This window comes from Ochotona curzoniae, unplaced genomic scaffold (genome assembly GCF_017591425.1).
Source record: "Ochotona curzoniae isolate NIBS_2020 unplaced genomic scaffold, NIBS_Ocur_1.0 scaffold_3890, whole genome shotgun sequence".
Classification (NCBI taxonomy): Eukaryota; Metazoa; Chordata; class Mammalia; order Lagomorpha; family Ochotonidae; genus Ochotona; species Ochotona curzoniae.
This window is the reverse complement of record NW_024467115.1, coordinates 13,070,212-13,084,369: the sequence shown is the minus strand read 5'-3', so window position 1 is coordinate 13,084,369 and position 14,158 is coordinate 13,070,212. Positions and strand designations below refer to the sequence as shown.

Sequence of the window (14,158 nt, the reverse complement as noted above, 5' to 3'; positions counted from 1 at the left end):
ACCTCCCAAAAGGCCATCGGAATAGCAACCATACTTAAAGTATCAAATAGTATAATGTTTGAAGTGTGAAACTAAAGCATGATACTCTCACGTTAATGAACATGAAGATAGCCCAGTCCATTATTATTCCTATAGGTGAAGCACCAGAATGAGAAAATTTAAATAGCACACCAAAGTCTCATGTTTTGAAGGTGATGGTTCACTGTGACTTGACTTAATCGTGTTCCTGGTGTTTTTAAGCAGGATGTCTGCTGAGTATGCACGTGTGGAGGGTTTATGTACACTCTGTGTTTAGATAGAGGTGATAGACTTTTTATAAAGAGTTTATTACAAAAAATTGGATATTTTGGTTAATGCAGACATTTAGTACCTTGCCAGGTAAGGTTTGTTTACTGATACTGAGTCCGACTCTGTGGGAGGAAGAATATTTGCAATTTTTAATTGAGAATTCATGCATGATTGTGAGAGTAAAGTCCTTTTTCAGAAAATGAGAAAATCTTTTCCAATTTCACAGCCTTTTAATTTCTAGTTCCTGAGTTTCACAACAAGAGGAAATGGGTAGAGTTTACACATACGGGATAAACATATTTCAGGAATTGCAAGTCTTTTGAGCAGATAACTGTAAGCTTAAGCAATTTACTGTGGATTTGCTGATTACATGATTAGCAATGAGATTTTTGACTGATGTTCCGTTTTCACTTAGGTGGGTTAAGGTAGTCGATAGGCTTGTGGTTACCCTCCCGAGCAACTCCAAAAGAAGCCAAGGTTAGGGCTACTGCTGTGTTCACGGTTGAAATTACGTCTTCAGGTGACTTCCCCAGAGTTGGGTTTACTTCCATTATATCCAATCCTGACAGTAGTCCTACAACAGCAAATGATAATCAGGTAATTGATAAAACATTGACATTTTAAAATCAATGCTGGCTGACTGGAAATATTATCCAATAAAGAGATGCTGACCAATGAACAAACAACTTAGTTGATACATCATGTGATGGACATTCTGAAAATTTCAGTTGGAACTTGGGTTTTCAGATGAGGAAGATGGAAATCTGTATAACTTGCTTCTTTATGCCCTAAGATATTTCCCTACCTGTCTTGTGAATTTCTTCTGTGATGTAGATGCCCTCTCTGTAAGACAGTCCTCCCAAGACCGGTGTGCCAGTAGATGGTGTGAAAGACGGGTCCAGTCCATCAACATCAAAACTCAGATGAATTGGTCTTCTCTTGCTTTTAAAAACACAAAAATATTGCAGATTAATATTCGTAAGATAAATATAATTCTCATTCTGTTTTATAAAAAGTAATGTGCATCATGTCAAGTTCCATTTTATTTACCGACTTCATCAACACCATGTGATCAGTGTCAATGGCCAGTCTATGTTACACCACATGCACACGCAGGGGCAGGTTACCTTCCCAGTAGATAGCTCAACGTTTCCTCCATCACCTTGCCGATTCCCAGTTTGTCCACTTCAGTCATTGAAAAGCATTTAATATTCAGAGTTTTCAAAATGTAGCTGTAAATGAAGAAATATTAAGAAAAAAATGATTAAGGGTGACTATTCTGTTCCAGTTTTAAAAGATCAGTATGCTGAGACACATTAAGTTCTCTGAAATATATACCTTGTGTTATATTTAACAGCAAATGAATTAAGATGTAAATTGAGTGCATGTGTACATATGTACAGATATAGGTTTAGCCAACAAGTTATATACCCTGAACACAGAAGGATGACAATGAAGTATAAATCACAGCAAGGAGTAAACTTACTGCTCGCCAGGGTCCACATCTCTCAGGCCAATGTAGACAATATCCTTGGCGGATATGCAGGGCTTCACCCAGGAAAATCCTGGAATTTCAGGGATCTAAAATTGCAATGTTTCCACAGTTAGCTTTGAGTCTCTTGAGTAAATCCTACTTTTTTGAGCTAAAAATGCTTGTTGGTTGGATTGCATATAATAGTGTAAATTTAAAAGCTTTAAGTTCCCAATTCAGCTTTGCTTCCATCCAGGAGTAATTCTAAACACTTTTTAAAATTTATTCCAAATGCAAAATTACAGAGAGAAGAGACAGATCTTCCATCCTCTGGTTCATTCCCCAAGTGATCACAATGGCTAGAGTTGGGCCCATCCAAAGCCAGGAGCCTAGAACTTCTTCCGGGTCTCCCACATGAGTGCAGAGGCCCAAATACTGGGACCAGCCTCTGCTGTTTTCGCAGGTCATAAGCAGGCAGCTGGATTAGAAGTTGAACCTTCAGGGTATGAATTGGTGTCCATGTAGGATACCGGTGCTGCAGGTGGAGGCTCAGCCTGCTATGTTACAGCACCAGCCCCAATTGCTTATTTGTAGACATTTTTCTAATGAACCAGAACATGGGAGCATTCTCTCTCTCTTTGTCCCCCCTCCCTCCCTCTCTGTTTTCCTTCTTCCCTTCCTCTCAGGTGTATCTGCCTCTTAAAAGAAACACTGTAAAAGCAAAGTGACAAGGCTTCTCGCTTCCTTTCTGCCTCCTGAATTTCATAGCATTATTTTTCTATAATAGTCTGCCAAGAAGTCTTTACCTTTCCTTTCAGTTCTTTCAGGAGAAAGGACACAGGCTGCCCATGCAAGTTCCCACTTGTGGTTGTTGTTGGAGTGTTGATATCAGAATGAGCATCCACCCAAATGACAGCGAGGTCAGGGTGGACACTGGCATGGCCAGAGATGCTTCCAATCGCCAAGCTATAGAGGAAAAAAGCTGGTATGAACATCACATTTACAGTAGGGCTAGATACATTCTATCATTGACTCCTTAATGCTCCCACTTTGTTTTCTGTTAAGTGTAACTGACTGATACTTCTGATAGACTTTAAATAAGAAATGCCAGTTAAGCACAGTATTAAAGAAAGCATAACTTACAAACTTCACACTTCCTAACAATTTAGTTATGTTTATATAAGTAATATCACTAGCATCACAAAAATTTGTAATGTTCATGTCCTACCTGCTCCACATCCCATCCGGCTACCTGCTTGTGGCATGGGAAAGCAGTGCAGAAAGGCCCAAAGCTTTAGGACCTGCACCCACGTGGGATGATGTGCTAATCCTCTGCCTGTGGTGCCAGCATCCCAAATGGGCACCGATTCTAGTTCTGACTGTTCTATGTCCAATCCAACTCCCTGTTAATCACCTGGGAAAGCAGTAGAGGATGCCCCTAGGCTTTGGACCCCCAGACCCATTTGGAAGGCAGGAAGACATTCCTGACTTTGAACCTGTCCAGCTGTGATCATTGCAGCCATTTGGGGAGTTATCCAGTGAATGGAAGATTCTTGTTTACATAACCCTCTTTCAAGTAAAATAAATTTTTTTTAAAAAAGGAGAGAGAGAGAGAAGAAAGATAAATAAATCAGTAGATGATGCTGTGTTGAATTTTAAAAGCTGATCTTAAGAAAACAGTTTATACAAGGGTACTCTCCTTTTAAGGAAAATGGAAATAGAATTTTTTTAATTACCTACAGGAGAGGTTCAAGAGACAGTGCTTGATTTTCACAGCTAAATCAGGCTCACTTTTTGCACACCCCTCTCTCTTTAGTAAAGACAATTCTTTGAAGTGAATTGTGGGCAAATCTTTGTTGTCTCCATTCCTCTCTCCTACAGCTGGAGGCCTCCCTTCCAACCCTGCCCGCATCTGCAGCATCCCCTGGTGCTCGCTTCCTCTGTTCCATGCTCAGACCCCCTGCATGAACCCTCTACTCTGCAACCACTCTTTTTTTTTTTTTAATTATTTATTACGTTGCATTGTGTGACACAGTTTCATAGGCTCTGGGATTCCCCCCACCCCTCCCCTTGCCCTTCCCCCATGGTGGATTCCTCCACCTTGTTGCAGTATTACAGTTCAAATTAAGTCGGGATTCTTTCATTCTGCAATCACTCTTAAACAGGAACCACTAGGGTTCTGCCAAACAATCCACACTCCAAAAGTTAAAACATGAGAATTTAAAACACAATGTCTGTACACATTCTCCCACTTCTGAACATTTAAGTATAATTCAGAGAATTACAAGCTTTCAGATTCTCAGGAAAGAAACAGTCTTGGTTCAGCTGCAAGTGCTGATAATTTCTGCATAGTGGGCGTCCTGCCTTTGGGCTCCCTGCTTTGGCTATTTGGTGCTCCTAAGCTTTCCAGATACAGTTTTTTTCTCATAAAAATGAAAGTGGACCTCAGCTTCTCAATTGCAGATTTCATACAGAAGCCTTGAGAACTGTTGGCATTAGAAAAGAAAATTGAGAGGATGACACAGTTGGCTTTTGAATTGGGTCCCATAAAAATGTTTCTATTTATGGTCAGCTCAGGGCTTTTCTGGTGGCATTATCCTTGAGAATAAACATTAAAAGACTCATGTACAATACTGAGCATCATAACAGCATCTGAAGATATGAATAGATTTAATAATATAATCCCTTGAAAAATTACCCATCATTTTAAAAAATGATGCTTTATGCATAACATAAATTAACAAGCAATTTTTTGCTGAAGAGTAAGAACAGAAATTAATGATACCTGCTTGCAGCTAATGAACAAAACCACCATGTGCAAAGAAAAAAGACATGAAGCAAAGGTGCCAGAATTCTGATTGAAATGATTGTTAGGAAAATGTAGTTACCACTGATTTTTGAAATGTGTGTAGGAGTGTGTGTGTGTGTGTGTGTGTGTGTGTGTGTGTGTGTACTCACCTTCAAAAATTTTATAAGGTAATTATTACTTTTATTTTGAGAAATAGATTTTTTTTACATAATTTCCCTACATGAGATGAATGTTTGACCAGTCATCAGGTCCAATAATCTGGCTATGAAATTCTTCAATATTTATTTGGAAAGGCATGGCTATGCTAAATAATTTGTTGAAATCTCTTAATTTCTCACAGTTTTCTGCCATAAAAGGGAAACTAAAGGTATTCTATGACTTCAAATAGAGCAAGGTCTGTCTGGAGTAAAGTGGAAACCCATACAGTATTGTTTTGAAGGTAGAAAATTGTGCATAAAATTAATCAGTACTCTCCTGTCTGCACTTCTTGTCTGGTTGTCTTGGTTGTGCTTGCTTTATGTCACTAGTGCCAAATGCCCCCACATAGCCACTCCACTTGACCTGTGGTCACCGCCCAGCACCACGCTGACTTTTCCATTCTTCTTGGCTTCTGCCACTGCACCAGCCAGCTGCTCATTTGCTTTCCCCACTGTCCGTGGATTCTTCACATTTTGAAAGGGGCTGTCATTAGGGACATCAGCAAAGGCCAGGTCCCCATAATCTGTTACATCAAGCTCTACAATTAAAATGAAAATGCCCAGTTAACTAAGTGAAAAAGACCAAATGATTGCAACTCAGTCCATGTAGGAATGTTCTAAGAGTATAAATAAACACCATATACTTTTAAAAACGTAAGCAAAGGACAAGTCTGAAATGACTATGAACCTCGTGAAGGTAGCCATCATTATCTCACTAGCACCTGCCACGGGTACCTGCTGTTGCCTGTCTCTCAGTAAATACTTCCTGAATGGATCCAGTGAGACAAGATAATATAACAGGGATAACTTTCTGGTTTGGGGCTAATAGAAGCCATCAGCATCTCTGTCCTCCTTACGTGCTTTCTAAATAATTATCTAATAAACATTTTGATTTTGTAACAAAAACCTTTTACATCTATAAATTCCCAGAAGAAAATCAGCCAGAATTTTCTAAACTTGTAGACTCTATTAACACTCTTGGTTCCTACCATGTCTGTCCCCTGTTGCCACAGTTCAGCTTCCTGCTCTGTCCATTTGGCATTGCCTCACAATGCTATTATCAAAACTAGTACACTTTATACTGGGCTTCAGGCCTAATGCTTCAAAGAGCTCAGAAAGAGCTTTATTACTATCACACGTTGTTTTTTTAAAGGGAAAAAGTTATAGATAACCCTATTAAACTTTTTAGAAAGGGATAACCTTAGGGTAAGTCCAAGTTTCTAAGGATCTGGACATGCTTTCTTAAAGAAAAGACTGAAAGCTCTGGAAAAACTTCTGAAGCAAAGAATGCCATGAAAATTCTGGAATGCATTTACCTGAGTGTTCTGGAGCAACTGTCTGTTCCTGTATTTACTGCATGACTGTGGAGAGCTGACGTGAGATATCTCCTGATTAACACTTGATAAAACCGGACTTGTTCAAGCTCATTAACTGAGGGACGAATGCATTTGTGCAAGCTTTCTGATTTTTTTTTTCGCCTTAATTTTAGTCTAAAATAGCTTATTAATATAAAGAAAAATGTTGCAAGAAGACAGCCACACTTTCCTCATTCCCTTCCTTTCCTGCCCTCCCCGCATCACTTTTTATTTTTATTTGAATCCATTCTGTATTCGCAGACTTATTTCACCACTGATTATTAATATTCAACAAATACAAAGTAGGAAGATCTCCAATCCACAGGAGTATAAACAACAGGTAAGAGCAATAATCTTCACAAAATGTCAACTTCATTCCTACTTACTTTTTGGTATTAACTGCTACATGTCAGAAGAAACATGATACTTGTCTTTTTGAGCCTGGCTTATTTCACTAAGCTGAGCGCGCCTTCAGGCAATCCTTCCTTCCTTTCTCCCACCCTTCCCCATTTACTCTCACTCTGTCTCCTTCACTTCATGAAATTTATTTTTTCTTTCCTAAAATTCATTTAAGTGTGCAAGTCTTTTTGGTTTTAGAAATAGTACAGTCTCACAACTACCACAATCGGTATGTAAGACACTTTCATTCTCTAAATGCTCTCATGCCCATTTGGCATTAATTCTTGTCCTTACCGCTAGGGATTGTTGATTTGCCATCTTTGGTCGTGTTTTTATCTTTCTAGAACTTTGCATCCAAAAAATCATATGGTATGTGCATGTTGTATCCAGCATCTTTCACAGAGCATATTTTAAAATTCATCCGTGTCTTGCCTGCACCATTTCTCTGTTCACTTGTATCATCGTGTACTGTCTCATCGTACGGATGAACCACTTTTCATTTATGCATTTGCTAGTTGATGGGTATTTTATTTTCCTTTATGTCTTATAAATGTTACTGCCACAAATATCCATGCAGAAATCATCTGCAGCTGTATGCTAACATTTCTGTTGGGAAAATACCTAGGAATAAAGCCACTAAATCAAAATGCAAATGTATGCTTATTTTAAAAACTACCAAATTCTGTCCAAAATGACTGTATTGTTTTGCCTTCGTACTGGAAATAGGAGGGTTCCGGTTGCTACACAGCCTTGACGATACTTCATCAGGGTTTTATAGATAAAGATCACATGCCTGGCCCATACTTTAAATATTGTTACACTTTTCATTTGTAAACTTGAATGTTTGTGTGTCTATATATTAAGGTATGAATACACAGGTCGTATGCAAGTGTGAGACACTGCTACTATTATTTGATTTTCTTCTTTTCATGAAGAATGGTTCTCCTCTTGCCTTTCAATTTCAGTCACCCTGACTCTACTTTCACCCACCCCAACACCCATTCTTGCACACACAGATTCTTTTGAACTGTTGTTAAACTGGAAAAACAAAGTCTTCTGACAATGCATGCAGAGAGTTCTTCCTCAGTCCTACTTATTTAATAGGATGTGTCTGAAACTATAGTCAGTGAGGCAATTTTGTGGTATATATATCACTCCAGATACACTCCACACTTTCGTAGCAGCCTATTTCTTCATTCAGTGTGGGAGCAAACCAGACTTATTACCCTTCAACCTAAAAACCACCTGTTGCTTCCTTCTTGTTGAAACGACAGATGATGTCTCAAGCACTTGGGCCTATGACACCCTTGTGAAAGACCTGAAATGGGTTCCCGGCCTACCTTTGACCTAGTTCAAACTTGGCTGTTGTGAAGATTTGAGGAGTAAACTAGTACATGGAAGATGTCTCTTGGCCTTCTTATTTCAACTAAAATAAACAAAGCAATAAAGTGTCGTTCAAATTACCTTGTTCTTTCAGTTTCTCAAGCAGACCAGCCTTTCTCAGTGCTACAGGGCCTTGTTCCACCCCTCCTCGTGGCTGAACAATAAAAACACAAGTACTTCAGACATTACCATGGACATCCCATGCCCACAATAAGAATTTTCATTATTTAATTAGTTAAATTATAACAAATCATTTTTGAAATTGCCATAGAGCCAGGGATATACACCAGTCGTCATTGTAGAGTAGTAATTTATAGGAGAAACTAGAATTACAAAAGGTAAACACACAGCTAAGAAGTCACACAGTCTTATTTCTGATTCAGATTTTTACCTCACAACACCTGCATCAGTCTACTCTTCATTCCATGTTATTAACACAGTGAAAGAATATTTGTTCAAAAGCACTGCTATTGGGCCCAGGGCAATAGCCTAGTGGCTAAATCCTTGCCTTGCATCTGCCAGGATATCTTTGGGCACCAGTTTGTGTCCTGGCTGCTCCACTTCTCATCAAGCTTCCTGTCTGTGTCCTGAGTAGTAGAGGATGGCCCAAAGACTTGGGACTCTGCACCTGAGTGGGAGACTTGGAAAAGGCTCTGGCTCCTGGCTTTGAATCAGCTCAACTCTGGCTGTTGTTGCCACAATCAGTGGACAGAAGATATTTTCCTTTGTATCTCCTTTTTTGTGCAAATCTGCCTTCCTAATACAAATAAATAAATCTTTTTTTTTTAAAGCACCCCAGTTGATGGAGATACAATAATGCAGTGAAGAAGGCTTTTCTACCTTTAAGTTACTCAGAAGCCAGCAGAAAAGTTGGACATTTGTTATACACAATTGCTATACATGGATTGTTGCTCCAGTGCTGATGGAAGCCGTGATAGTAACCACAACAGGGGCTCCTAACTCAGCCCTCATCCAGGGACAGCAGTGGGTGTGCCAGAGGAGACTGTCGGAACACACGACTTGAGCTGACTCTTACAGCAGGAGCAGGTTCTATCAGGAGGTTAGAGCCTTGGAGAGGAGGTATGCAACAGAGAAAATCATCACATTTGACCTTGACCAGCACATGAGAAATCCTGCCCTTACGATTTTGACAACAGTCTCCTGTAGCCACGGTAACCATCAGGAAGCTGAGAATCTTCCTCCTTTATAGGAAGTCTTCCTCTGACCCCTATCTGACCAGAGAACTACAAAAGCAGGATCCTTCTCATTCCAACAGAGCTTTTAGAGGAGCACCTTATTTCTTGGCATTCGATGAGAAGATGGAATAAAAATCATGCTTATCCTGAGGCCTGGGGTTGCGGTGCCAAGCTAAGCAAATGTTTCTTCCTACTCCTATACTCAGAAGGCCTGCCCTGTGCACCAGGCGAATCCATAATGGCAAATCTGCCCATAACAGCACACGCTACCCGATGCTTTTTGTGCTTTTGTTGTGACCCACTCCCTCTTCCTGATCATGTAGACAGTGTTTCTTCATCTTTACAGCCCATTAGAGTGTTGCTAGGTTCATAGTATGCCTGTGGTTTCCTGTCTGTTTTTGTATTATACCCATTGTGAAATTTCAGTTTAGCTTGCTCTCTAAATTTATTTATTTATTTATTATTTGAAAGGCAGAAGAAAAAAGAGATAGAGAGCTCCCATCTGCCTATTCATTCCTTAAATGACTAGACTGAGCTGAGAGCCATGAAGTCAATCCCAGGCCTCCCATGTTAGCGGCAGGGACCTAGTTATGGGCCATCACCATTGCCTTCTAAGGTCTGCATTTAGAGAAAGCTAGAGTGGGGAGCCCAACCAAGGTATCCAACCCTAGAACTCCGCTATGCTGGTGGCTTAATCACTAGGCCAAGTGCCTGCTCCAGTCTCACTTGCTGTACCTTTGGGACATTGTATTTTGAAATGTAGGTTTGACATATAGTCAATACACAAAAACCATCAATTTGGTAAAACCTTCTTTCCTACCTTCCAACTTTAAAACAAATCTCATAGACTCTTGCTGACATGATGTTTGCTGTATCACAGTCATTGATTTTCTCAGAGTGACACTTCTTAGTATTGTGTTACACTGGATTCCTCTCACAAGGGGTCTTTTCTGTTGCTTGGTTTCACACTTTGGATATGGCTTTCTTGGCTCTACTGACTTCTAAAGCTGGGTCTAATCTCTAAGGGCTGCCAATATAAAATTTACTGTTGAATCAAGCCCTCTTAAAGAGGCGTCCGTGTAAGTCAAGGACACAGTCTGGACTGGAGTCAGACACTGTTTTATCTGGAATCACACAGTCAGGGCTGAGTGACCCTGAGCAAATTGCCAAATCTCTCAGGGTCTCAGTTAATGCAACCGTAAGATAAACATAATACCTACCACATTGTTGGCCTTTGCTAGGGGAGAGGCAGGGAGTGGAGCTTTTTCTCAAACTCAGCTTCAGGTTACCTGCCATCTCATCTCTTTTGCCTGTTTGTGCAATGTTTTTCTCCCTTTAGGTGAAGACAAATGCTTAGGTGCTGGCCATTTTTTGCTCTCTATGACTCAATAGAGAAAAGTCTCTCCAGAGCATGACACTAGCCTTATAGTCATGAGACAGCACATTTCTTTCTCATGGTCAAGTTGGAATGGAAGGAAATCTTAGGGTGAAAACAATTACTAAAAATGGTAAATGCATCAGGCTGCATTTTAACATAGTGACCCACAGACAGGCTGCCATTATCTGTCAACCTAGGCATTCACTACATAAAGAAACAGAGGTGTTTTCTTAAAATTTTCTCTCCCTCTATGAAACCACAGTAAAGTCAACCAGGACCAGAGCACATCTGGTCTCTCTTCTTCCTTCCCTCCTCTCACCTTTCCTTTTTCCCTTTCTCCTTCTTACTCTCTTCCCTCCTTTCCTTCCTTCCTTCCTTTCTTCCTTTCTCACTTCTTTCCCCTTTCCTACCTCCCTCATTCCTTCCTTCCTCCCTTTATTCCCTTCTTATTCATGTCCCTTTTCCTCTTCTTCAGTTTTTTTTTTTTTTTGTCTTCCATTTTGTGGGTCAGCTCCTGACCCAAGCATGTATGGGCACACTGGATTTTAGAAGAAATGCTTTGGGGCTGGCATAATGGCTCAGCTGGCTACTTTCGAGCACCAGAATCTCAAATGGGTGCCAGTTCATGTCCCAGCTGTTCCATTTCCCATTTAGCTACGTGCCCGTGGCCTGGGAAAGTGGTGAAGAATGGCCTAAGTCCTTGGGACCTTGCTCCCATGTGGAAGACCTGGAAGAAGCTCCTGGCTCTGGGATTCAGAGCAGCTGAGCTCTGGTCACTCGGCCATTGGGGAGTGAACCAGATGACTGAAGATCTTTCTCTCTGTATCTCCTTTTCTCTGTAAATCTGCTTTCCCAATGAAAATAAAGAAGTCTTAAAATTAATTAATTAATAAAACACCACCCATTAGCAAAGTGCCCTGTGTTCTGGGTGAGCCTTTGGAAGATTTCCAGGGAGGCTAAAGCAGCATTTACTGCCAGTCCAAATGTAGTTCCTGTTTCTAACCTCTGACCTCTCCCAGTCTGTTTTGCAATAAAACGCTAGAACGAACAGCAAGAGTTAAAAATTAAGAGGAGGGTAGAACACTGTCCAGAGTCTGAAGACCCCATTTCTAGGAGAATTAGCCTTGGAGGTTTCAGATCATACATGGTCCTGTTCGGCTTTGTCCTTTTATACTCCTCTTTGAACATGGACTCATGCTGAAGTTAAGGTGTTCTGTCATCTCATTGTATTTACGAGAATGAGTGTTCCTAGCAGGAAGCAATGCCTGAACATTTATGTTGCTGGTGCATGTTGGTTCATGGATACAAGGCTCTAACACAAGTTAGGATCTTCATAAATCATTAATCCTTTCAGTGCTGCCAACTTGCTGTGGGGTTTTCCCTTAATGTTTCTTTCCCCCTCAAACAAGTTCTCATTCAAAGACTCATTAAAGCCCTAAAAGAACAAGAATCATTCAGAAAGTTGCATAAAGCCGTAATATTTGGGTTAGCCACATCAGAGGAAGTCTGGTGGTTACCAGAAGTCTATTAAGTATTCTAGACATTAATTGTACAATTAAACAAAGGTGTTTTCTTAAAATTCTCTTTCCCACTACACATTCACAGTAACATCAAAAGCTAGAAGAGCAACAAAACATCAGGAACCACAAAACAGAAATAATCCTTTGTAATTCAAATGAAAGGGTTTTCTTAAACAAGATGAAAATACATTCAATAAAATGAAGATAAAAATGTAATTGACTTTGAGGTCAGCAGCCCAGAGAGCCAATGGATAGTGACCAGTGATCAGCCAGTGCTGTGGAATGGTATGAGGACTCTAAAAGATGCTTTTCTGAGCCAGAATGGCTCAGGAAATTTAACTAGACAATAAACCCTTGTAAATGTTCAAAATCCACTTTTTCAGAAAATTGCCACATACTTGAAGCCAGGCTTTGCACTCACCTGTCCCTTGGAGAAGGGGGCTCCAATGATCCCGATGGATTTTGACTTGGAACTCATGCTCTGGAACTCCTGTCTGCTGCACCTCTACTCTCCAGCCAGTTGCCACTCTATGCAACCCTCAGGAACCAAGGGCACATCTTTGCCCATTTATAAATGGGTTGAATCTGTTTACCTTTATTCTAATGAGCACGCTGGCTCCACCTACTGAATCGAAGAATGACAGAGTCCACAGAAATCTTGCAAATTCTTCATACGTGAAATAATCCTGATTCTTCTGACCCTTGGTATCTAATTAAGTGAGATTATTCAAGTTCCTGGTGCACACCCTTTTGAAAAGGCCAGCTGGATGACTAATCTTCCTTTCGAAAATTGACAATTGTGGTTTCATAACCATGTAAGAATTGGTACATTTTCAACTGTGCAAACTCAGGACAAGACACATGCTTTCTCCAGATTCTGAGTCCTTGTAGAATAAAAAAATGGCTGGGACTATCAAGATAGTCCATCCCTAATATCTTGAGTGAAGGTTTCAGACACTAGGACAAGTGGATAATTCACAAGATATATTTCGTGAACCATTAAGACACACTCCTGGGGAAAATAATGCAATTTTAATTTTTGATAATTAAAAGGAAGAAAGTCAGTTATTTGAAAACTCAGAGTGTTAGCATTTTTAAAATACGGTGTGTAAAAAAAAGTTTTAGAATCATAACATCATAAAAGAGGCATTAAAATTTAAAAAAATAGCTTATCTTTTTTTCATGTTACCAAGTTTCATGGAAAGTTGTATATCACCCCGTAAAAGTATGAATGAAGAACAAATGCACCCTAAACATTTTTCCAATTTTAAAATCACATTCGGTTGAAATTTAAAAAGGAATTTTACCAACTGGAAGTGTATTTCCTTTTTTCTACTAATTGTAGAGAATATTGTGGAGTATACAAATTCTGTAAGGATGGGGAATTTTGCCTGCTATAGTCCCAGGGCCTGGGTCAATGCTAACATTGGATCCACATGCTATTCAGTATTAGGTTAATAAATAGAAGAATCAAGATCTCACAGTTGCATTTTGAGATCATTTTTCAAATAGGTTTCCTACCTTTGCCACAAATATTCTTATATATATGCTAAATACTTACTTGTATTCCTTCTATGGTCTTGATATTAACCTCTTGCCCTGTCGACAAAGTAAGACTTAAGAGTTTGAAGTAGACAGTTTAAAAAAATGTCCTGCCAGGTTTTATGTTTGGGAGGCATTAAGTCCTTCCCATTCCCTAAGTCACACACAAATACACTTAGGTTTTCTTCTCTCTCCTTCAGAGAAAACATTTAGCTCATTAGTCCATCTGCATCCATTTTGGTATGTCATGTACATTTTCCAATTGTTTTCCCATGGATCAGCCACCAGTTTCCCCAACAACACACACCAAGTAATCCACTCATTTTGCTGTCATCATCTTAATGAAATTTCTCTAAATACACAGGTCAGATGCTGGGATCTCTCTTCTATTCACTGTTTCTTTACCTGTGACTGCACCAGATCCAGAGTGTTTTATTATTATGGCTTTGTGCTACAGCCCTTAGGGGCAATCATACTAGAAAAATGATTAACGTGTGACTCTTGTTGAAAGGCTGTGCTACTGTAATCACGTAGGGAACATCAGTGCAGTGGAGTGAGGGGAGGGAGGATGGTGAGGGTAGAAGGGGAAACCCCTGAACCTATGAAACTGTATCATGAAA

General features: G+C 39.9%; 1 protein-coding gene across 3 annotated transcripts; it reads right to left on the bottom strand.

Annotated features, from left to right (window-relative positions):
* Window positions 1-504: 504 nt before the first annotated feature.
* On the bottom strand, window positions 505-12,725 carry ARG1 (arginase 1). 3 transcript variants are annotated; one of them, XM_040965395.1, is made up of 8 exons: window positions 12,418-12,724; window positions 7,974-8,056; window positions 5,130-5,318; window positions 2,566-2,725; window positions 1,775-1,869; window positions 1,416-1,520; window positions 1,094-1,230; window positions 505-862 (listed from the first exon to the last, which is right to left on the bottom strand). In XM_040965395.1, the coding sequence occupies exons 1-8, from the start codon at window positions 12,472-12,474 to the stop codon at window positions 696-698; spliced, it is 993 nt and encodes a 330-aa protein (XP_040821329.1). In that variant the 5' UTR covers window positions 12,475-12,724; the 3' UTR covers window positions 505-695. The 3 variants fall into 3 exon arrangements, with proteins under 3 accessions (XP_040821329.1, XP_040821330.1, XP_040821331.1); XM_040965396.1 differs by having other exon boundaries at window positions 5,130-5,304; window positions 7,984-8,056; window positions 12,418-12,722; XM_040965397.1 differs by lacking the exons at window positions 1,775-1,869; window positions 2,566-2,725 and having other exon boundaries at window positions 5,130-5,304; window positions 7,984-8,056; window positions 12,418-12,725.
* Window positions 12,726-14,158: the final 1,433 nt, after the last annotated feature.